Here is a 21,392-nt window from a genome sequence, read left to right as displayed (position 1 = left end):
GACTTTTTGGTATCAACTCCACTTGCCGTGTTTGGAGAAAGAAGAAGGATGAGTACAACCCCAAGAACACCGTCCCAACTGAGAAGCATGCTGGGGGAAACCTTATACTTTGGGGGTGCTTTTCTGCAAAGGGGACAGGACAACTGCACCCAGCAACAGTCCCGAAACTTGAAAGATCTGGAGAAGATCTGTATGGAGGAGTGGTCCAAAATTCCTACTGCAGTGTCTGCAAACTTGGTCAAGAACTACAGGAAACGTCTGACCTCTGTAATTGCAAACAAAGGTTTCCGTACCAAATATTAAGATCTGTTTTTCTATTGTATCAAATAATTAATTTGCATAATTGCATGAAATAAGTATGTAAAAATTATAAAATGTTATTTTCTGTTTTTTATTTTTAGATTCTGTCTCTCACAGGTGAAGTGTACCTACGATAAAAATTACAGCCCTCTCCATTCTTTGTAGGTGGGAAAACTTGCAAAATTGTCAGTGTATCCAATACTTATTTTCCCCACTGTATATACTTTGTTACTAAAAAAGAAAAAACCCACCGGTCTTCTATGTGAACATAACAAAGACTATAACTAAAAATCTTATATATTATAAAAAAAAACTAAAACAAGGTTGACCACATTTTCTTATGGTATTTTTATCTGAAACTTCCTTGGAAAATTCACTGGAAATATCAGAAATGTCTGAAATGGGGACCTCAATGTAAGACCCCCACCCATTAGATGTAAGGTGGCTCCCAAACCTCCCGTGTCGATGCAGCACAGCCATCTGCAGCCACATTTTACGTAGAGCACACGCAGAACTGGGTCATTAACACATACATTAATCCTTTCATTTCGTTCTCCTTTGCTGAAGATGTGTTTGACAAAGACCTCATCTACCAAAATAAAGAGGTGTATTCCCTATGAAGTAACAATACCGTGGCGTCTCTTCTTCCCAGGTCCTCTGCGTTGTGCCAATCTTCTGGAAATGTGTGGATACATTGACAACTGGCCACTGCCAGGCCCCTGGTCGTAGTGATTATGCCTACTGTCCAAACTGATTAGACATGGACAAGGAGTAAGGTAACACCCCATTGTCAATTAGATGTAAGGCTATGTTCACACTAGGCGTTTTTTCACTACACATTACTTTCAATGGGTGAAATACACTGAAAGAAGTGACGTGCTCTATTCAGCAAAAAACAATGCAAATCACAAAATACTGATCATACAAAAACCAGGGTGTGAGCATGAGATTTCTGAAATCTCATAGACTTTGCTTGTACTGTAAAACACAGCTGAAAATTTGCATTAAAAAAACGCTGAAAAAAACGCAATGTGTGAACATAGCCTTCAAAGGCACTGCACAGTGGTCTGAAACACAAATTCTGCAGATTTGTGATTTTATAGGGTTTATAAGATTACTAAAACAGATGTGTCAGGAGACCACACAGATCCACTTTATAAAAAACAAAAACACCTCAGTCATTGAAAGGTTAAATTACAACATTCCTAAGTCCAGCGCTCAAAATCTCCCAAGTCTCCTTACATTATGTAGTAAAGGACAGGTGACATTGGGGCCTTGCTTGTCCACCAGGTGATGTCTTATCGGTGGAAAGACTGTGATGAGAGGTTTGTCTTGAGGAAATTGTGGCGGAAGTAAACTGCAATAAAAGCAAAGTATTAGAGCAAGACGCGGGATACATGACTGCAGCCTACAGAAACGTGACAGGTCCGGGGAAAATACCCAACAGCCTCATCTCATCTCAATGGAAAATCCATTTAGGTGGCACGTAGCGTAAGGCATAAAGGGACGTCAGCACCTTGACATATGATCGTAATGGTGTTATAAGAGATCTGATGAGTCCATCATGACAAATCTAGTGTGGAAAACATCTGCAAATCCGTCTGGAAGTGCACTGGGGCGTATCACTGCACTTAGACAGCTCCTTTCAAGTGCACGGACACGCCCCTCTGCACTCCCACACCAATCTGCAGACACTCCATTTCCTTTTGACTGGCACATCGGAGCTCTGCAAAAAAAAAAAAAGGATCATTTTTCTGGGGAGGGACAATCGACGATACTGTTCTACCACTACTTCCATATGTAAAAGGAAGCTGAGAGGACCCTCTAAGCCTCCATATTGATTTAAAGTGATTTCTTATTAGTAGCAATTAAACAACTTGCATTAATACACATCATCTATAGTGACGTCATGAGCCGCCAAGCAGCATCATTTAATGGCTCCAGTGCTACAAGACATGACTATGGATGACAAGTCATTGTAGGGTACCGATTACACGCGGTGGGGTCTATCAACAGCATGGGACAACGATATTCTAGAAGTACCTAATATGGTCTGCTTTCTTTAAGGGGTTGCCCACTACCTTGATATTGATCACTTACCCATTGGATAGGTCATTAATATGGAATCAGTGGGGGCCATCTTCACAAGTGAATAGGAGCATGCGGCTCCCTCTCTGGGGGGCTGTCAGAACCCCATCGATTTGATATTGATACCCAATGCTGATGTTATCAATATCAAAGTACAGGACAATCCCTTTAATTCCCATTAGGTTCACATTTAATAACCCCAACAAATGCAACGTAATCTCTCAACTAAGACAATAGCACCCCGTGTCACTTACATATTGATGCTGATGGTGAAGTTCTTAAAGGTGATTGGCAGTCTGTACTCCACATCCTTCTGAATTTCAGTAATACTGGAAAGATAAAAAAAAGAAAACATTAATGATGACAATTCTACAAACTGCTGTGTCCCAAAAGAAAACACAACAGGTGGATATGTGTAAACCTAACCGATGCTCCAGTATTGTGGGTGCTGGAGCGTGCAGTCTCACAAGACACGATTTGTCTACCGTCTTGAATTGGAGGTGCCCCAGCCCCCAATAATGATCTAGGTCTGATTCGGCAGAACAGCATGAGGTCCGGCAAATCTGACCGCTTTATGGATACAACATGCTCCATATTACGACCACAAGAAAAAAGCCAAATAAAGAAGTGTGAGAACAGGACGGCGATGGGTGTACGGAGGATGGCAGAGAGCTGACTGCAGAACGCAGCATAAAGCACTCAGACATTAATCATCCCTGACAAAACATAATACAAGTCCTGCTTCATGCTGGGTACGCTTCTCAGGTAACCCTGTACTGAAGGACTTGTACTGTTCATAGACCTAACATACAACACATTACATACAAGTTATCCCGCATCAAGAGACACATGACATAAAATAATAACCATCCTAGACATCAAGTTCCCCTTTGAGAGGTCACAAGGTAATATCCGATGGCTCTAAAATGGAATCTGCCACCAGGTTTTGCTATCCCATCTGCATGATGTAAGGGCAGAAAACTGATTCCAGAAATGTGTCCCTTATTTCGCTGCAGTTTTGATAAATTTTAGTTTTATCTACTGCAGATCTAGCAGTGCTCTGAATGCTGAGCTCCGTATAACCAGCTGCACCACTGATTGGCAGCTTTCTGTGTACACTGTGCATAGGCAGAAGGCTGCTATACAGACCTTGTGAAAAATGAGAAAAGAGAAAGGGAGAAAAAGCGCGCCATGTACCACCTGAGGAAGATAGTTCACTATCGAAACGCTTTGTGGAAAGGGCTCATTAAATTTATTTTTTAGTCCTAAAATTTTTTTCACTTCTAGTGTTCATTCTTTTAGCGCCCTATAGACCGGTTTTTTATTTCATTTGGACCACTCCTGAAAAATGAGGGATACCTGGTTGCAGGTTTACTAGTCTTCTAGTCACAACCTCCTACTGATAAAACAAAGATTTTATCAAAACACCAGCAAGCAGCCCAGAAAGTCACACATCGCTGGAATCAGGGTCTCTGTCTCTACATCATGCTGCTCTCGGAATATATGGCAAAAACCTAGTGACAGATTCCCTTTAAGCTCTCATCTCTAGTGATCAGGACCCTAGAATTTTCTTCTGAGGTGGGTTTCCCTTTAGCTCTGCACCTACCTAGCGTCACTGCATGGCTGCGGAAATAAAAAAATAAAAAAATAAAAAAAAAAATCTTTCTGAATTCTGAAGAGAAGGAGCAGTTGTGGAGTGTCTATATAATAGATGTAGAGAAGTGGGATGACGGCGGCCTGTGCTGAGCATTGCCCGGCTGATCGGGTGATGACTGATGGGTCACATGAATGAGTTATTACAGCAGAAACCGCACCCGTCCTGATAACTATTCCTGCAAGGAACCGGCCGTCCCTAACCCTGCAGCTACATAATAGAGATGCAAAGAAGCAAGGAGAAAGAAAGGAGGCAATGACCGGGATCACCAAGGAATAGCAAAAATATAGAATTTTATTAAAGACTAAACATACAAGACATGTTAAAAAAACAACTAAAAAGCAACAATTTCGCCAATGAATAACAAAACCATTGCAAGGTACTGATATGGTTAATCCTCACATATATATGCCCAACTAGTCACAGAAAATCTCAATATATGACTACAGACTGCCCACCACAATATAATAAAGAGCAAGGTAGCAGCAAAGTATCTATTCACAAAGGCATTAATATCCAAATAAGCCTATAAAAATAGTGCCCATTATATAACCCACAATGAAACCTGCTGCTGACACAATCGCCCCAAATGTGAAACTATACAATTGGATTGCTAAAAGAGCAAGCTAACGCTGTTAGGTCGGGCAGTAGAAAAAAATGATGTAAATACACCTGAACCATCAGGCAACCTGCAGAAATGTGCATGGAGGATGTTGTTTTTACATAAGAGTTATGTATACAGAAAAGCTATATGTCCTATACAGGAAAAGTGTGGGATGAGGAGCTTACAAGACCACTAAAGTAAGACATTCACAAGCTCCTTCTGTATACTCCCTGGTGCCGGGGGTCCGACCCCACTGATCTTACACTGAGAATGTATGGAACTCCTGTAATGTCACCCTTCTTTACTACAATGTAATCAAGGCATATTTATATGTCTGAACAAGACTTGTATCGACCCATAAAAGAAAAGAGCCGCAGCTCCACCATACTGAATCCCTGCACAGCGACGCTATCAGCCGTGCAGGGACACAACGCAGCTGCCGTCACTTATATAATGGCCGAATGTGCAGGGGAAAGCCACAACGGACCTCATTGTTCTGAAGGCTGCAGCGTATCCGAGCTATATGTGATACTACTCTGACATAGGGAAAGGGACAAAAACCCTTCAAATAGCAGCGAGTGACGTCTGATTAATATTTAGATTTGTATTGAACATAAACCCACAATCTTAGGACCATTACATACATTACCAGACTACTTTATAGATGATCAATTGCCAGCACAAGTTATATTACGCCCAAAATATCTCTGCAGCACCACCAAATTGCTGTATGAAAAATATGAGGAGTTATAGAAGTGTGCGCCCACATATTATCTGTACAGGTCCATATATCAGCCACTATTATGTGAAATATGTCATAAAATACACTATTATACATTATTAATGTTCTGTCCCTTTAAAATTCTGTCACCATGGTAACGACAGTCATACTCAGCCAATAGGATTGCTCGGTTTGAATTTGAAAAAAAAAAAAAACCTCCTATGTGGTCAGTTTGTTCCATCTGATCTGAGTGTGAAGACAGAGACCTGCGATCAGCGAGAGATTATAGGTATAAGACGTGATATAATATAATGGACGGAGCCACATCCCATCACACGCACTCAGCGACCACAACTGACAGGAATCAGCCCATTTACCAGAGGAGAAGTCATTATTCCCCAACACATGATACGCTGAGACACCAGTGGGGGGCGCCACACTCATCACATCTCCCATCTGGAAGGATCCAGCCATCACTTCTAATGGGGGTCACTGCCCTTTTTTGGTGATTGCTGGAGTTTCCCGCGGTCGGACCCCACTGATCTATCAGTCGTCACCGAGCCCAGGGATAAGGGGATGACTTGTTCCATCTGATAATTCCCCTTTAATGAAGCTCAGATACAGAACAGTAAATATCCTACACATTTCCCAATTTGCCCTTTCCCCAGCAGAGCCCCCAAATTATTTATAGCCAATGTTTCTAAGAGCAAAGAAATATCAGCCAATCCCCAAACCCTCTGCTGACGCCTCCTGAGGTTTTATAGATTGTGGATACATTTCTACAAGAGAAGATATCAGCGGACACCATGGGGATGGAGTATTCTGCCAGCGTTGGAGCAGGTAGTATCCATCACTCACTCACCGTTCTCTATACTCTTCTTACATGGCTTTCTGGGGCTTTCATTAAACAGACTCATCTGTGGGGACATTTTCTTTCCTTTAATGCATATACTTGGTGGTAAATATTTTTCTGAGTTTTATTGAAAATTGTGCACAGTTTGCCTCCTGTACCCTCTGTGCTGTACTGTCTATTGCTGGCTGCAGAACTAGTTAACTGAGAATCCATCAGTGAGCTCCTTCTGACAGTCTTAACATACATACGTCCTCTTTGTACGGTGAGGATTGCTCCTAATATCTGGTTGTGTTTTCTGCAGATTACATCAGTCCTGAGGAACAGCTGAGGAGACTGGCATATTGTGTGAAGTTTCTCCCTTCTCCCCTCTACAAGAAGGAGGTCAGTGAGACGACTCAGGGCAACGCTACGGCCTCTTCTATAAGGTAGCTGTGTATTCGGATCTTCCTTGTAGCCTCCTAACTTCATCTCTTCTCTTCCAGCGCCTTATGCCGACCAACCCCATTGCCCAAAGAAGATGCATCGAAGAGTATAAAGCCAGGGAGAAAAGGAAGAGGGAAGAAAGGCGCAAGGAACTAAAAGAACAGCGCAAGTACCTGGATGAAGAAGAAGACGAGGAAGAAGAGAAGGAAGAAGAGGAGAAAGCAGCAAAGAAGATAAAGCTGGACATCATGGATTTAAGACAGAAGACACTAAAAGAACTGTGCGCCTACCTGGATGAAGAGGAAGAAGAGGAAGAAGAGAAAGAAGAGAAAGCAAAGAAGATGAAACTCCACATCAAGATCCCTAGGGGGGAAGTGACGGCCAAAGGCCAGAAAAGAAAACAACCGATCCCAACAACAAGAAGGAAGAAGGAGAACCAGACCAACTTCCGCCAGTACATCAACCGGTATTTGAGAGGAAAGAGGAACATCATGTGGACCATCCTGCTGGAACCTCTCTGCCGATAACATCACATACGGCAATACCGGCTGGTAAGTATAAGACCACCAAATAACAGCAGGATAGTGTAATATAGTGGTAGTGTATCAGTATTAGTGTAATAAGAGTAATAATACTAGTGCTAATAGTAAGAAATAAATAAAATAGTAATAAAATAACAGTAGTAATAGTAGTAGGTAGAATAGCAGTGTGATCCAGGGTCCTAGGACTGATCGCCTTTTCTCGGGGTCAAGAAGGAATTTTTCCCCTGTGACACAAATTGGCTGAAGGTGTCCAGGGGTTTTTGCCTTCTTCTGGATCAATACTGTAGTTATAGGGTAGTATTAGTAGTGATAGGAAAGAATAATAATAATGTAAAAATATAGCAGGTTATTAATAATAAGAAGAATATTAAATAGCTATATTTATAAAAATAAAAGCATAAATTAAAATAACTCCAGTAGTACAATAAGTAATATATTAATTATACAACTAATAATAACATTATTAGGTTTGATCCAGGGTCCTAGGACTGATCGCCTTTTCTCGGGGTCAAGAAGGAATTTTTCCCCAGTGACACAAATTGGCTGAAGGTGTCCTGGGGTTTTTGCCTTCTTCTGGATCAACACTCTAGGTATAGGGTAGTATTAGTAGTGATAGGAAAGTAGAATAATACTGTAATAAGATAGCAGGATGTTAATAATAGTAAGAATATAAAAATAATTATAGTGTTGTTTTGATTATTTGGCTGAAGGTGTCCTGGGGTTTTTGCCTTCTTCTGGATCAACACTAAGTACAGGGATTTTAGCAATACCAATTGATTGCATTAGTACAGTAATAATAAACATTAAAAATGGTGGTCCCAGTTAGTAAGTTAGTGTAGTGTTAGTGTAGGGACCCATCTGAAGAGGTCGCCTTGACGTTGGCAGATGGGCTCGCACAATTTGCTCAAAGTGTGCGCTAAGAACCTCATATTTCTATGTACAGGAGATCTAGCAGTAATACCATTCAGGAGATAGGTATTTGTGTACACACATTTTGTTATATACTTTTGTGCCGCACACAGGGCAGGTATACAGGTACAGGACGCTCATATGTAGTGAGAGTGTTGCAGTAATATTATAACTGGGCCTTAAGAGTAAAATGTTGATAACTACAGGTCCTGGAAACACATCAGAAACTAGAACCTATAAGTAACTGGTTCCCAGCTAGTGATTAATATGTAAAGGGCAGTCTGGTACCAGGACCCGCGTTATAGGACACATTATCATCAGGCAGGTGCAGTCAGGGCTCTTACAAGATCTGCGGCAGTCGTGTGGCGGTATAACACAGTCCCGCTCCTGCCTCAGGCGCCAGCAGTGGAGCCAACCCTGATCCTGGCAGCTTAACCCCTTATATGACACAGTCAGTGGCTTTCACAGCATTTAGTCACTTAAGACCGGAGAGGGAGGCGCGATCATGGTGCCGATGAGTTTCTATGGCAGCCGAGATCTAACAATGGACCCCATGATGGCCATCTTACTGCTCTTATTAGACCCCGGCTGAGGAGAGGTCTATGAGGACACCGGTCAGAGTTATGTCGCCTGCTCTGCAGTTATTAGAAATATCTAGGGCTGATTAGTTTGCTATCTGTAAATCGGATCTAGCCCTGCCCCCCCCCAGCAGCACTGGGCTACCACTGGTGTGATCAGGGCTATTGGGCTCCTAGATTGGGCAGAGGAGCTCAGTCTTCAGCAGGAGCTGGCTGAGGAGAGCGGAGCGACTTGCATGGGGCTGCTGCACAAGAAGCAGCTCACAAGGTGGAGATTTATCCGGAGACGCGGTACCCGGGCTGTGATCTGCTTTGCAGGCTGCATAGTCGCTGCCTCCTAGGACCCGAACTTCATCCCTAACAGGCACAGCAGAGCTCGGACAGCTGCAAGTGCCGGAGAGTGGCTGATTAGTGACTGCTGTGTCTCCTGCACTCAGATAAGAGCGGTACAGAGCGGGGGCTCAGTAATGGTGAATACGGGAAGTGTCCACCCCTCACATGCCCTATATGTGGCCCCCAGAGGTAAAGTCTTCCCTGTACCCAGCGCCTCCTCCCGCCTTCACTGCTGGCGTTCGCCATTGCTTAGAGGGGATGTCTGAAGATAACAAGTTACATACATAGTAACATAGTTTTTAAGGTTGAAGGAAGACTAAGTCCATCTAGTTCAACCCATAGCCTAACATGTTGATCCAGAGGAAGGCAAAAAAAAACCTGTGGCAAACACTAAGCTCCACATTGGGGAAAAAAATTCCTTCCCGACTCCATACGACAATCAGACTAGTTCCCTGGATCAATGCCCTATCATGGAATCTAGTATATATAACCTGTAATATTATACTTTTCAAGAAAGGCATCCATGCCCTTCTTAAATTTTAACAGTGAATCACTCATTACAACATCATGCGGCAGAGAGCTCCATAGTCTCACTGCTCTTACAGTAAAGAATCCCCATCTGTGATTATGATTAAACCTTCTTTCCTCCAGACGTAGAAGATGCCCCCTTGTCCCCATCTCAGGCCTCAGAGTAGAAAGATCAGTAGAAAGGTCTTTGTACTGTCCCCTCATATACTTGTACATAGTAATAAGATCACCCCTAAGCCTTCTTTTTTCCACAGTAAATAACCCCAAGTGTAATAACCTGTCTTGGTATTGCAGACCCCCCAGTCCTCTAATAACCTTGGTTGCTCTTCTCTGCACCTGCTCTAGTTCAGCTATGTCTTTCTTATACACCGGAGACCAGAACTGTACACAGTATTCTAAGTGTGGTCGCACTAATGACTTGTATAGAGGTAAAATTATCTTCTCCTCATGAGCATCTATGCCTCTTTTAACGCATCCCATTATTTTATTTGCCTTTGCAGCAGCTGCCTGACACTGGCCACTAAACATGAGCTTGTCGTCCACCAATACACCCAGGTCTTTTTCAGTGACAGATTTATCCAGTGTTTTACAATTAAGCATATAATTATACATTTTATTTCCTCTGCCCAAGTGCATTACCTTACATTTATCCCCATTAAAGCTCATTTGCCATTTATCAGCCCAAGCTTCTAGTTTACATAGATCCTCCTGTAATATAAAATTGTCCTCCTCTGTATTGATTACCCTGCAGAGTTTAGTGTCATCTGCAAATATTGAAATATTACTCTGTATGCCCCCTACGAGGTCATTAATAAATATGTTAAAAAGAAGGGGGCCCAATACTGACCCCTGTGGTACCTCACTGTTAAATGAGACCCAGTCTGAGTGTTTTCCATTAATAACCACCCTTTGTTTCCTATCACTGAGCCAATTCTTAACCCACATACATATATTTTCCCCTATCCCCATTGTTCTCATTTTATGTATCAACATTTTGTGTGGAACCGTATCAAAAGCTTTTGAAAAGTCCATATACACAACATCCACTGCATTTCCTTGGTGCAGTCCAGAACTTGCCTCCTCATAAAAACTGATCAGATTACTCTGACAGGAACGGTCCCTCGTAAACCCATGTTGATATTGGGTCATGAGGTTATTCTTCTTCAGATACTCTATTATAGCATCTCTTAGGAAACCCTCCAGGATTTTACCCACAGTAGAGCTTAAGCTTACCGGCCTATAATTTCCAAGTTCGGTTTTTGTCCCCTTTTTGAATATTTGCACCACATTTGCTATACGCCAGTCCTGTGGTACATCTAATAATCCACGATATTCAGGGGGGAAAACAAAACGGTGATGTTCTTACACAGTCGCCTCCTCCTGAGCTGATGAAGATGTCGGTGGCAGCACATTGTGGTTTGTGTTCTCTGCCTGAATATCGCGGATTATGTGATGTCCCGCAGCTTCTCATCATCCATGTTGGGCTGTTGGACGACGTGTGGACGCTCGGCTTGTTGGATTCTTGTGTTACTACCAGCACTGACTTTATATTGTGACTCCTGTGCCGATTCCCATTTCTAATTGCAGCGTGTTATACCAGCATGTGACGGCTGCCACAATCACGTGACGGCTGCCACAATCATATGACGGCTGCCACAATCACGTGACGGCTGCTACAATCACGTGACGACTGTAGCGTCGGCGTCCCTGCCTCCTGCTAGGCAGGGACGCCGTTCCCCTCACCTCTCCGCTCCGTGCCCGGCGTCTTCCTCCCGCTCTGCTGGCAGCGCACGCTGCTTCCTGGTCAATGTGCTTAGGGCGCGCGCGCGCTCCCTCTCTCTTAAAGGGGCCGCGCGCGCAGTCCTAAGGAGCCCCCGGCCGGAGGACCTCAGCATATATAAGGCACCTCCTCCAAAATGGAGGTGCCCGAGCTCTGTTGTTGCAAAGCCTTTCAACTCTGCTTCAGCCCTCAGGTCCCGTTGCCTGATACCTTCCTGATACCTGCCTGATATCTGCCTGATTTCTGTCTACCTGCTTGCAATCCTGTGGTCTGACAGTCTGCCTACCAGCACCTGCCAGTCTGTCTATGGATCAGTCCGCCTGCGGACCAGAAACTACCTGCCAAATACCTGCCTGCCTGTCCAGAGACTCTTACCCGCTCACCTGGGAGTGCTTACCTGGGAGCGCTCACCTGCTACCCGCCTGCTAGCCTACCTGGAGGCTTAGCCGTCACTTGCTGTGACCACCTGCCTGTCCAGAGACTCTCACCCGCTCACCTGGGAGCGCTCTCCTGCTACCTGCCTGCTTGCCTACCTGGAGGCTTAGCAGTCACTTGCTGTGACCACCTGCCTGTCCAGGGACTCTTACTCGCTCACCTGGGAGCGCTCACCTGCTACCTGCCTGCTAGCCTACCTGGAGGCTTATCCGTCACTTGCTGTGACCACCTGCCTGTCCAGAGACTCTTACTCGCTCACCTGGGAGCGCTCACCTGCTACCTGCCTGCTAGCCTACCTGGAGGCTCTGCCGTCACTTGCCGTGACCCCCTGCCTGCCTAGAGACTCTTACCCTGTTGTCACTTGCCGTGACCTTCCGCCTGTCAAGAGACTGTCCCCGTCACTTGCCGTGACCACCCGCCTGTCAAGAGACTGTCCCCGTCACTTGCTGTGACCGCCCTGCCCTTCTACCCTGAGACTGTCCTTGTCACTTGCAGTGTCTACCTACCCGCCTTCCCTGGGAGCCACCCGCTTCCTTACAAGGACTGCCCTTTGTATAGTAGCTCAGAGGTTCCACCTCCCAGACCCGTTACAGTTTGCTCGGGCCATGGAACCCGGTGGCACCCAAGCTCCCTCGCTCTCGGACCTATGTCATGAACTTTCCCGTCAGAGGTCCCAACAGGAGTCCATCCTGAGTCACCTGCGTAGTGTTAACTCTCGCCTGGACACACTGACTGTCTCATCGGGAGCTGCTTCCACTCGCACACTTACTACCCCGGCACCGCCGCTGCCCATCAATACCATAGCATCCTTTCCCAGTCCCCGTCTCTCCGCCCCGCCTCGTTTTGGCGGAGATCCCGGTCAGGCACGGGGCTTCACTAACCAGTGCACTCTGCACTTCGAACTTTTGGCACACCAGTTTTCCACCGACCGAGCCAAAGTAGCCTTCATCATGTCCCATCTCACGGGGGAGGCGCTGGCTTGGCTAAATCCTCTATGGGAGAGAGGAGATTCCCTGGTGTCCAACCTGCCAGCCTTTCTCACGGCTTTCCGGAAAGTCTTCGACGAACCAGGACGGAAGCAGACATCCAGGCCCCCTCCTAGCCGGACCTGTTTTTGGGTCATTTCACCTGTTCTAATTAAGACCCTGAACTGTTTAAGAGGCCTCCGTTTCCTGGCTATCGCGGTTGGAATCATCCCCTCCATCATCCATTATATACTGCCCTGGGGCCATACTCCCCCCGTGGGGAGTTGTACTATTCAGTGCCGCACATTTATATCAGCCCCAGTGGTCTGCACTGCAGCGGCGGTTAGCCCTGACCGCAATCCACGGGTGGCGTAGTCGGACATTACAAAACATATAGAAGACTGCCATTGGTCTGACCACCCTGAGCCACGGGACCGGGTCGCCACTACTACTCCCAGCATTGCCCTGAAGCCCGGTTCCGAGTGCCCCACGGCTCAGGGGGCGAGTCACAAGCACGCCACAAACAGAGTCGGCTGAGGTATGCAAAAGCACATTTGGAGAAGCCAATTTCTTTTTGGAAGAAGGTCCTGTGGACTGATGAAACCAAGATTGAGTTGTTTGGTCATACAAAAAGGCGTTATGCATGGCGGCAAAAAAACACAGCATTCCAAGAAAAACACTTGCTACCCACAGTAAAATTTGGTGGAGGTTCCATCATGCTTTGGGGCTGTGTGGCCAATGCCGGCACCGGGAATCTTGTTAAAGTTGAGGGACGCATGGATTCCACTCAGTATCAGCAGATTCTTGACAATAATGTTCAAGAATCAGTGATAAAGTTGAAGTTACGCAGGGGATGGATCTTTCAGCAAGACAATGATCCAAAACACCGCTCCAAATCTACTCAGGCATTCATGCAGAGGAACAATTACAATGTTCTGGAATGGCCATCCCAGTCCCCATCATTGAACATCTGTGGGATCATTTGAAGAGGGCTGTCCATGCTCGGCGACCATCAAACTTAACATAACTGGAATTGTTTTGTAAAGAGGAATGGTCAAAAATACCTTCATCCAGGATCCAGGAACTCATTAAAAGCTACGGGAAGCGACTAGAGGCTGTTATTTTTGCAAAAGGAGGATCTACCAAATATTAATGTCACTTTTCTGGTGAGGTGCCCATACTTATGCACCTGTCAAATTTTGTTTCAATGCAGATTGCACATTTTCTGTTAGTACAATAAACCTCATTTCAAGGCAGAAACATTACTGTGTCCAACAGTTATTACATATATCAAACTGAAATAGCTGTTGCAAAAAACACCAATTTTTATAAAACATTAAGCTTAAGATTAATAGGGGTGCCCAAACTTTTTCATATAACTGTATATAATATATATATATCAAGGTTTTCATAATATATATTAAAGTGAGGGTATATTTGACTAAATGATATCCAATATAACAGATATATGCAAAACAAGATTCATAACATATAACAAAATATAAGTATAGATATTTAGTATACATCAGAGTTTCATATAATGTTTTTTAGTAGATTTTAGAATCTTATCTTTAACAATGGCGGACCGTGAGTGGTGGTTTGGGAGTCAGCTGATCCGGTGACCTGGCACCGCCTGATTGGTCGTGGGGGACGTCACCAATGGTTTGACGGTGGGCAGGGCTTAATCTTTAAAAATCCCACCCACAAACATGGCGGCGCGCTCTGATCATTGAGCAGTGATGGTGTTGTGTGGACGCTTGGTCGTTTGAGCTCCACAGGTGCTTTAGTGGAAATAGGCAGGTGAGTGGAAATAGGCAGGTAGCTTCGTCTGACAGTCTGGCTCCGACTAAGGGGTCGCCATACACCCCGAGCAGTCTGCAGACGCCGTATTCTCGGTACCGCCTGTAAGCCACATGCAGTGATTCTCCTCGGTCCGGTAGCACGCCGGCTGAGAGCACTTACACGCCGGCGTGAGTCACACACGCATCCTAGCGCCAACTGTGTAGTCCCTGTGCTGCAACAGGACTACAGATACTTTATTTATTACACATCTCTCGTGCAGTTAACGGAGATAGTGCGAATTCCTATTCCCGCTCCGGTGTGCTGATTGGGATTGTTATTTAAGTTGGTTGTTTTACCTTCTCACCCGGAAGGTGTTCGGCCGCAGTCCACCAGGCGGCATTGCGGACCCCGGGGTCGGTTGCGTTCCATTATAATAAAGTTGTTTGCAACCGTCCCCTTAACAGAATTATCCCCTTGATATCCTCCATTAAGGAAGGTTGTTCACCTTTTTTCAGTGCATTACTTGCATACGGGCATTCTATGGGAGAATGTGTTTTTTTTGCACAAATTGCACATTTGCAGCTCATTGTTTTAGATCTGCTCCTTGGTGCAGGAGCCTTGTCCCCCTAAAAGAGAGGGGAGAAGGAAAATACTGCTATCATACACAACAACTTGCTCCAAGGAGAAGGGCCCCTCAATGCCAGACAACCTACTGAGATTGGAACAGCGCTAGGCTCTGCAGACGCGGAGCGGGAAGAACTTAAATCCTACATGTAAATCACAACAGGATTGGTCCTACCTTAGGGTGTCTTCAGTCCGAGCTCTTATATAGGCAACTGGACCCAGCACCTATCTCTTCATTAGGCCACGGCCCCAGTATCAGTATTTCATCAGTATTTTTTCTCTGGAGTGGGAGCCAAAACCAGGAGAGGGTGATAAATGCAGAATTGGTGCACTTGTTTCTATTATACCTTTTCTCTGATTGTTCCTCAACTGGTTTTGGCTCCCACTCCTGAGAAAAAATACTGACCAAATACTGATAGTGGGGCCGTAGCCTTATAGAGACTCCCCCACCCAATGTCCAGCTGTGAGAGCAAGGGGTGGATGGCCCATGCAATCAGCGATGGTCATCTCCACCATAATTTTCACTATCTGGTGTAGCAGCGTTGCTGAGTTCCAGTGTGGAATGTAAAACCGGAAGTGACATTATAAAGACGTCACTTCTGACAACCGGACCCATGTCACATGTACTCCAGTGCCGGACAAGCCGGAAGTATGCAGAGGAGCTCAGTGTCCCACGCTGTCCCAGGTCTGACGATGATCATGAGGAGGGGGGGGGGATAGGCTGGAGAGCTCAGTGAGGCCTCCAGCCTCCCAGAATTTAACCAAAGGTGCGGACTGGAAGGGGAGTCCTGGGTCCACTAGGAGACCGGAGCAGCGTAGGAGAGGAAAAGTAGGGCCAGTCGATCTCCGCTACCTGGCTATAGATAATCTTAATCCAATGTCTATCGACGGCACAGAACACCACGAGATGACGTCTTCATTCCAATAGGGACACGAAAAAACACTGGAGAGAAGATGTGGGAGGGGCCATTTGACCTCTTTGTGATTATTGTCCCTATTAGAGTGGGGTGACATCCTCCTGTGGTGCTGTCGTGGGGAGTTATTGGAGAAATCGGCCCTGCTACCAGTCCTCGATGACCCGGTCCACATGTCAGTATTACATTGAAGTCATCCAGGACAAGGCATTTTAGTGTCCTAGGCAGATAAGGCCAATGGCACCTCACCCCAAGCAAAGGAATGGGTCAGACAGTAAGGTAGTATGACCAATAACACATCCCCCTGCCCAGATTGGTCAGTTATCAAGATCTGATGACCAATTCCATTAACATTGTTACCTTTTCACCAAAAAATCCCAGCAAAACTAAAATATGTGGTGTACTTTATGGGTGAGGCTTAATAGTGATTTCAGAGATAGATATAGACTCATTCATTGTTTGAAGACCACTTACACAATGCCAGGGACAAATGGCAATATTAATTCCTGACATTATATATTGTAAATGTCAGACCCAAGGATAGTTGTGGAAACTAATATAGCTTAAGTATAATGGTGGCCATTTGATTTTAATTATACAAAAAATACAGCTTGCAATGAAACTGATGTTTTTAGTGCCATATTCCTGTACTGATCGTGTTTCTGTTGACATATGCTTGTTCTGATGGTGGTGGTGGTGGTGTTGGTGACATATTTATGTAGCGTTGAGTGTTCTGCTACTATACTCATGTACTAATGGTGTTCTAGTGATGCATTCATCGACAGAACCATCATCATTAGTACATAAATAGAACTCCAGACTAGTGTTGATCGAGCATGTATTGTTAATAGTGATGATCGAGCATGCTCGTTGCTCGAGATTTACGAGCATGCTCGGGCAAGCACCTATTATCTTCAGCGTGTTCGGGCTTTATGTTTTCGTCGCTCCGTGAACATGATTTGCGACTGTTTGACAGCTTTAATACATGTGAGGAATGCCTGTTTTTCCAATCATCACTAATTGTTCACCCTTTCGGCGTGCACGCTCGGATGCTCGCCGAGTATTTGCTGCGTGCTCGGCCTCTGTGTTAGTGTCACTGTGGCTGCATGTGTCACAGGTGATAGGCAATCCCGGCATATGTCACAGCTGTTTATCAGCCGTGACACATGCAGCCGCGGCGACACTAACATAGATGCCGAACTAGCCGCATAAACTCGGCGAGCACCCGAGCGTGCACGCCTAAAGGGTTAAGAATACATGCTCGACCAACACTTCTCCAGACCCATCAATAATATATGAATATGGTACAAGAACCAAACTAAGTAAATAAATAGGTCACTAGAATCATCATCAATTCATGAATATATCACCAGAACCACTATTAGTATATGAATTCAGCACCAATACCTTCAACAGTAAATAAATACAAAACCAGTACCATCATCAGTACATGAATAAATCACCAGAACTACCATCAGATAAGAATACAGCATCAGAACCACCATAAGTATTTGAATAAATGAATCAAGCTTAATATAACAATTATTTTTAATGTCAGGTCAGAGCCATATGCATTTGTAGCACATGAAGCAACAACTCCCAGTATGTCATTATCAATGGTAAAAAGATAATGGGAGTTGATGTTTCCAGCCATCATCAGATTGCGGCCCTTACTAAATCACAGTACGGATGAGATGCAGTCAGTATCACAAATAAAAATTTACATCCAAGAACCTTATAAAGGGACATTTTCTCTGATTGAGTCGTTCTCTTTCTCTTCATCTCAATCTTGTTCAAACTTCATGATGACTTTTCATTTACAGATCGACTGTCAATCTAAGGTGCCCAACAGTATGGTCACCACAGACGCCAATATAATGTCACTCACAGCTCTCTATGCAGTTTGGTCACCTCAGACTCCTATACAGTATGATGTACCCACAGCCCCCCATACAGTATGATGTCCCCACAGTACCCAGTATAATTTCCCCTTTAGCCCCAAAACAAGTGTGATGTCCCCACAGCCTCCAGTATAATGTCACCCACAGACCCTTATACAGTATGATGTACCCTACAACTACCAGTATAATGTCCCTCACAGCTCCCTCTACAGTATGATGTAACCACAGCCCAGATATGACAGTAAATTAAACTGATTATGCGCATGGCTAGTGTGATGTAACAACCTTATGTGAGCCCCAGGAACGCGAGTCGAGACACCGCTGGAACGGCGCTGCAACGGGAGGAGAGTATGAGTGTTTTTATTTTAATGAGTCCAAACATGAGGAATGACAAGGGAATGTCCTAGTAGTAGTCAACTCCTTTAAGAAGATATAATCTTCGGTTAGAAAATTTCCAACATTCTGAACATGAAAGGTTTCTACAAGGTGTGACTTCTCTGATGTTTAGTAAGAGATGATTTCCAAGTAAAACATTTCCCACATTCTGAACAGGAAAAAGGCTTCTCCCCTGTGTGGGTTCTCTGGTGGCTATCAAGATGGGCTTTCCGGTTAAAACTTTTCCCACATTCTGAACATGAAAAAAGCTTCTCCCCTGTGTGAATTCTCTGATGATTAACAAGAGTTGATTTATCTAGAAAATAGTTCCCACATTCTGAACATGAAAATGGCTTCTCCCCTGTGTGACTTCTCTGGTGTCTAACAAGAAGTGATTTTCGTAAAAAACATTTCCTACATTCTGAACATGAAAAAGGCTTCTCCCCAGTATGGATTCTCTGGTGGCTATCAAGATTTGCTTTCGAGCCAAAACATTTCCCACATTCTGAACAGGAAAATAGCTTCTCCCCTGAGTGAGTTCTCTGGTGACTAACAAATTCTGATTTACGGCTAAAATATTTTTCACATTCTGAACAAGAAAAAGGCTTCTTCCCTGTGTGATTTCTCTGGTGACTAACAAAATCTGATTTATGGCTAAAACATTTTCCACATTCTGAACATGAAAAAGGCTTCTCCCCTGTGTGTAATCTTTGGTGGCTATCAAGATGCTCTTTCTGGATAAAACATTTCCCACATTCTGAACATGAAAAAGGCTTCTCCCCTGTGTGACTTCTATGGTGTGTAACAAGTAGTGATTTCCTTGTAAAACATTTCCCACATTCTAAACATGAAAAAGGCTTCTCCCCTGTGTGTATTTTTTGGTGGCTATCAAGATGCGCTTTCCTTGTAAAACATTTCCCACATTCTGAACATGAAAAAGGCTTCTCCCCTGTGTGACTTCTCTGGTGTGTAACAAGAAGTGATTTCCTTGTAAAACATTTCTCACATTCTGAACATGAAAATGGTTTTTCCCCTGTGTGACTTCTCTGGTGTCTAACAAGAAGTAATTTCCTTGTAAAACATTTCCCACATTCTGAACATAAAAATGGCTTTTCCCCTGTGTGACTTCTCTGGTGTCTAACAAGAAGTGATTTCCTTGTAAAACATTTCCCACATTCTGAACATGAAAATGGCATCTCCCCTGTGTGACTTCTCTGGTGTCTAACAAGAAGTGATTTCCATGTAAAACATTTCCCACATTCTGAACATGAAAATGGCTTTTCCCCTGTGTGACTTATCTGGTGTCTAACAAGAAGTGATTTCCATAAATAACATTTCCCACATTCTGAACAGGAAAATGGCTTCTCCCTTGTGTGTGTTCTCTGGTGACTAACAAGATCTGATTTCTGGTTAAAACATCTCCCACACTTGAAGCAGGAAATTCTATTCTCTGCTGTGTACATTTTTTGAAGAAAAGACTTTTCGAGGGGAAAACTTTTTCCATATTCTGAAAGTGAAAATGGCTTCTTTGCTTTAGGAGCAGTTCGTTTTTTAATGCCTCTTTTGTGACTCAGATTTTCCGTGGTAGTCAGTAATGAATCAGAAGACAGGAGCTGTTTTAAAGAATTAAATGACAAATCTTTGTTGTGATGGGAAGATGGTATATCTGCATCCACTTCAATTGTATCCTGTGGGATCTCTAGATCATCTGTTTTAAAAATTGAAGATGTCAGCGTTCCCTCTGATCTCCTGGTAAAATTATCTGCCAAAAATAAAACCAATTATTATTTTTTAATAAAATATCCTTGAATTTTATATTTTTGAACATTTCTATCTAAGCTGTCCATAAAAATGGCAAAAATATTAAATTATTCACCAAAGCAATGACAGATCACAGTAATCTTCTAATTTCAGTTGGTAGATGGATCCTCTAGGTTGTAAGTTCTAGAGAAGGGCTTCAATACCTAAAGTCGTTTGAACAGTTTTGGGTGGAGAAGAATGTTCTGGTCTAGAGGCAAAATGGTGATCACACGATTGTGATATGGCCGGACTACACCACTGATAAAGCAGCCACAGATGGTGACTGAGAAGAATCTGTGACTTCTCTGCATTTAGTGGTTACTACTCACCTGGGTAGACATATGTAGGAATTTCCTCTTTAAACCGCTCATCACCCCTCACATATGTCTCTGTAGTATTAAAATGGGTCAGATCTTCACCCTAAAACAAATATTATAAAAGTCACAAACAGATGGAGAAGTCCCATCTATGATCAGCTCTAATCCTGATATCTCCACTGTTCTTATTACACAAATATAAAACATATAATACTGGTGGATAAAACAAGACTGAGCACAAGACCTTCACAGCCGTCTACACATCATAGGGGAGATCTCATGACACCTTCTCTCCATCTACCTGATGATCCTGAGGAATATTGGCATCTTCTTGTTTACAGTCCAGTGGAATAAGAGGATGGGGACATCTCTCTGGCATTGTCCTCTTACTGGATAGATCTGGAGGAAACACATACAGGGACTGAATTCATTCTTTACATACAGATAATATAGGCCGTGTGTATTTAGTCCTGTCTACTACCTGGTGATGTGAGGGGCTGGGGAACCTCCATCATGACGTCCTTGTACAGATCTTTGTGTCCTTCTAAATACTCCCACTCCTCCAAAGAGAAATAGACAGCGACATCCTGACACCTTATAGGAACCTGACACATACAATGATACAGTCATCCCCCCGATCCCTTCATAGCGTTACTGTATAATGTCCCAGCATTCCCAGCAGTGTCACCTCTCCAGTCAGCAGCTCAATCATCTTGTAGGCGAGTTCTAGGATCTTCTGGTCATTGATGTCCTCATGTATCAGGGGGTGAGGTGGAGGCCCTGTGATTGGGCTCAGGGGTCTTCCCCATCCCTCAGACATAGGGTCCTGACAGCGCTCACTAGAGGTCTTCTTCACTACTGTATAATCCTAGTTATGAAGAGACACATTAATAAATCGCACTACAGACATTTCCAGAGTCCTCACCTCTCCAGTTCTGTCCATCTGTTATTCCCATAGATAAGAAT

The 21,392-nt window shown here is 44.1% G+C and overlaps 2 protein-coding genes across 2 annotated transcripts; both read right to left on the bottom strand.

The window, feature by feature from the left end:
• Window positions 1-18,413: 18,413 nt before the first annotated feature.
• LOC141192412 (uncharacterized) lies at window positions 18,414-20,842 on the bottom strand. The gene is made up of 3 exons (XM_073661926.1): window positions 20,728-20,842; window positions 20,439-20,529; window positions 18,414-20,071 (listed from the first exon to the last, which is right to left on the bottom strand). Exons 1-3 carry the CDS (start codon window positions 20,803-20,805, stop codon window positions 18,414-18,416), a joined length of 1,827 nt encoding a protein of 608 aa, XP_073518027.1. The 5' UTR covers window positions 20,806-20,842.
• Window positions 20,843-20,890: 48 nt separating this feature from the next.
• Window positions 20,891-21,284, bottom strand: LOC141192411 (oocyte zinc finger protein XlCOF7.2-like). Its single transcript, XM_073661925.1, has 2 exons — window positions 21,115-21,284; window positions 20,891-21,031 (listed from the first exon to the last, which is right to left on the bottom strand). Exons 1-2 carry the CDS (start codon window positions 21,244-21,246, stop codon window positions 20,891-20,893), a joined length of 273 nt encoding a protein of 90 aa, XP_073518026.1. The 5' UTR covers window positions 21,247-21,284.
• Window positions 21,285-21,392: the final 108 nt, after the last annotated feature.

The sequence above is a fragment of the Phyllobates terribilis genome, unplaced genomic scaffold (assembly GCF_046119375.1).
Source record: "Phyllobates terribilis strain yellow unplaced genomic scaffold, ASM4611937v1 Scaffold_61__1_contigs__length_8056638, whole genome shotgun sequence".
NCBI lineage: Eukaryota > Metazoa > Chordata > Amphibia > Anura > Dendrobatidae > Phyllobates > Phyllobates terribilis.
This window is presented reverse-complemented; position numbering and strand designations above follow the sequence as displayed.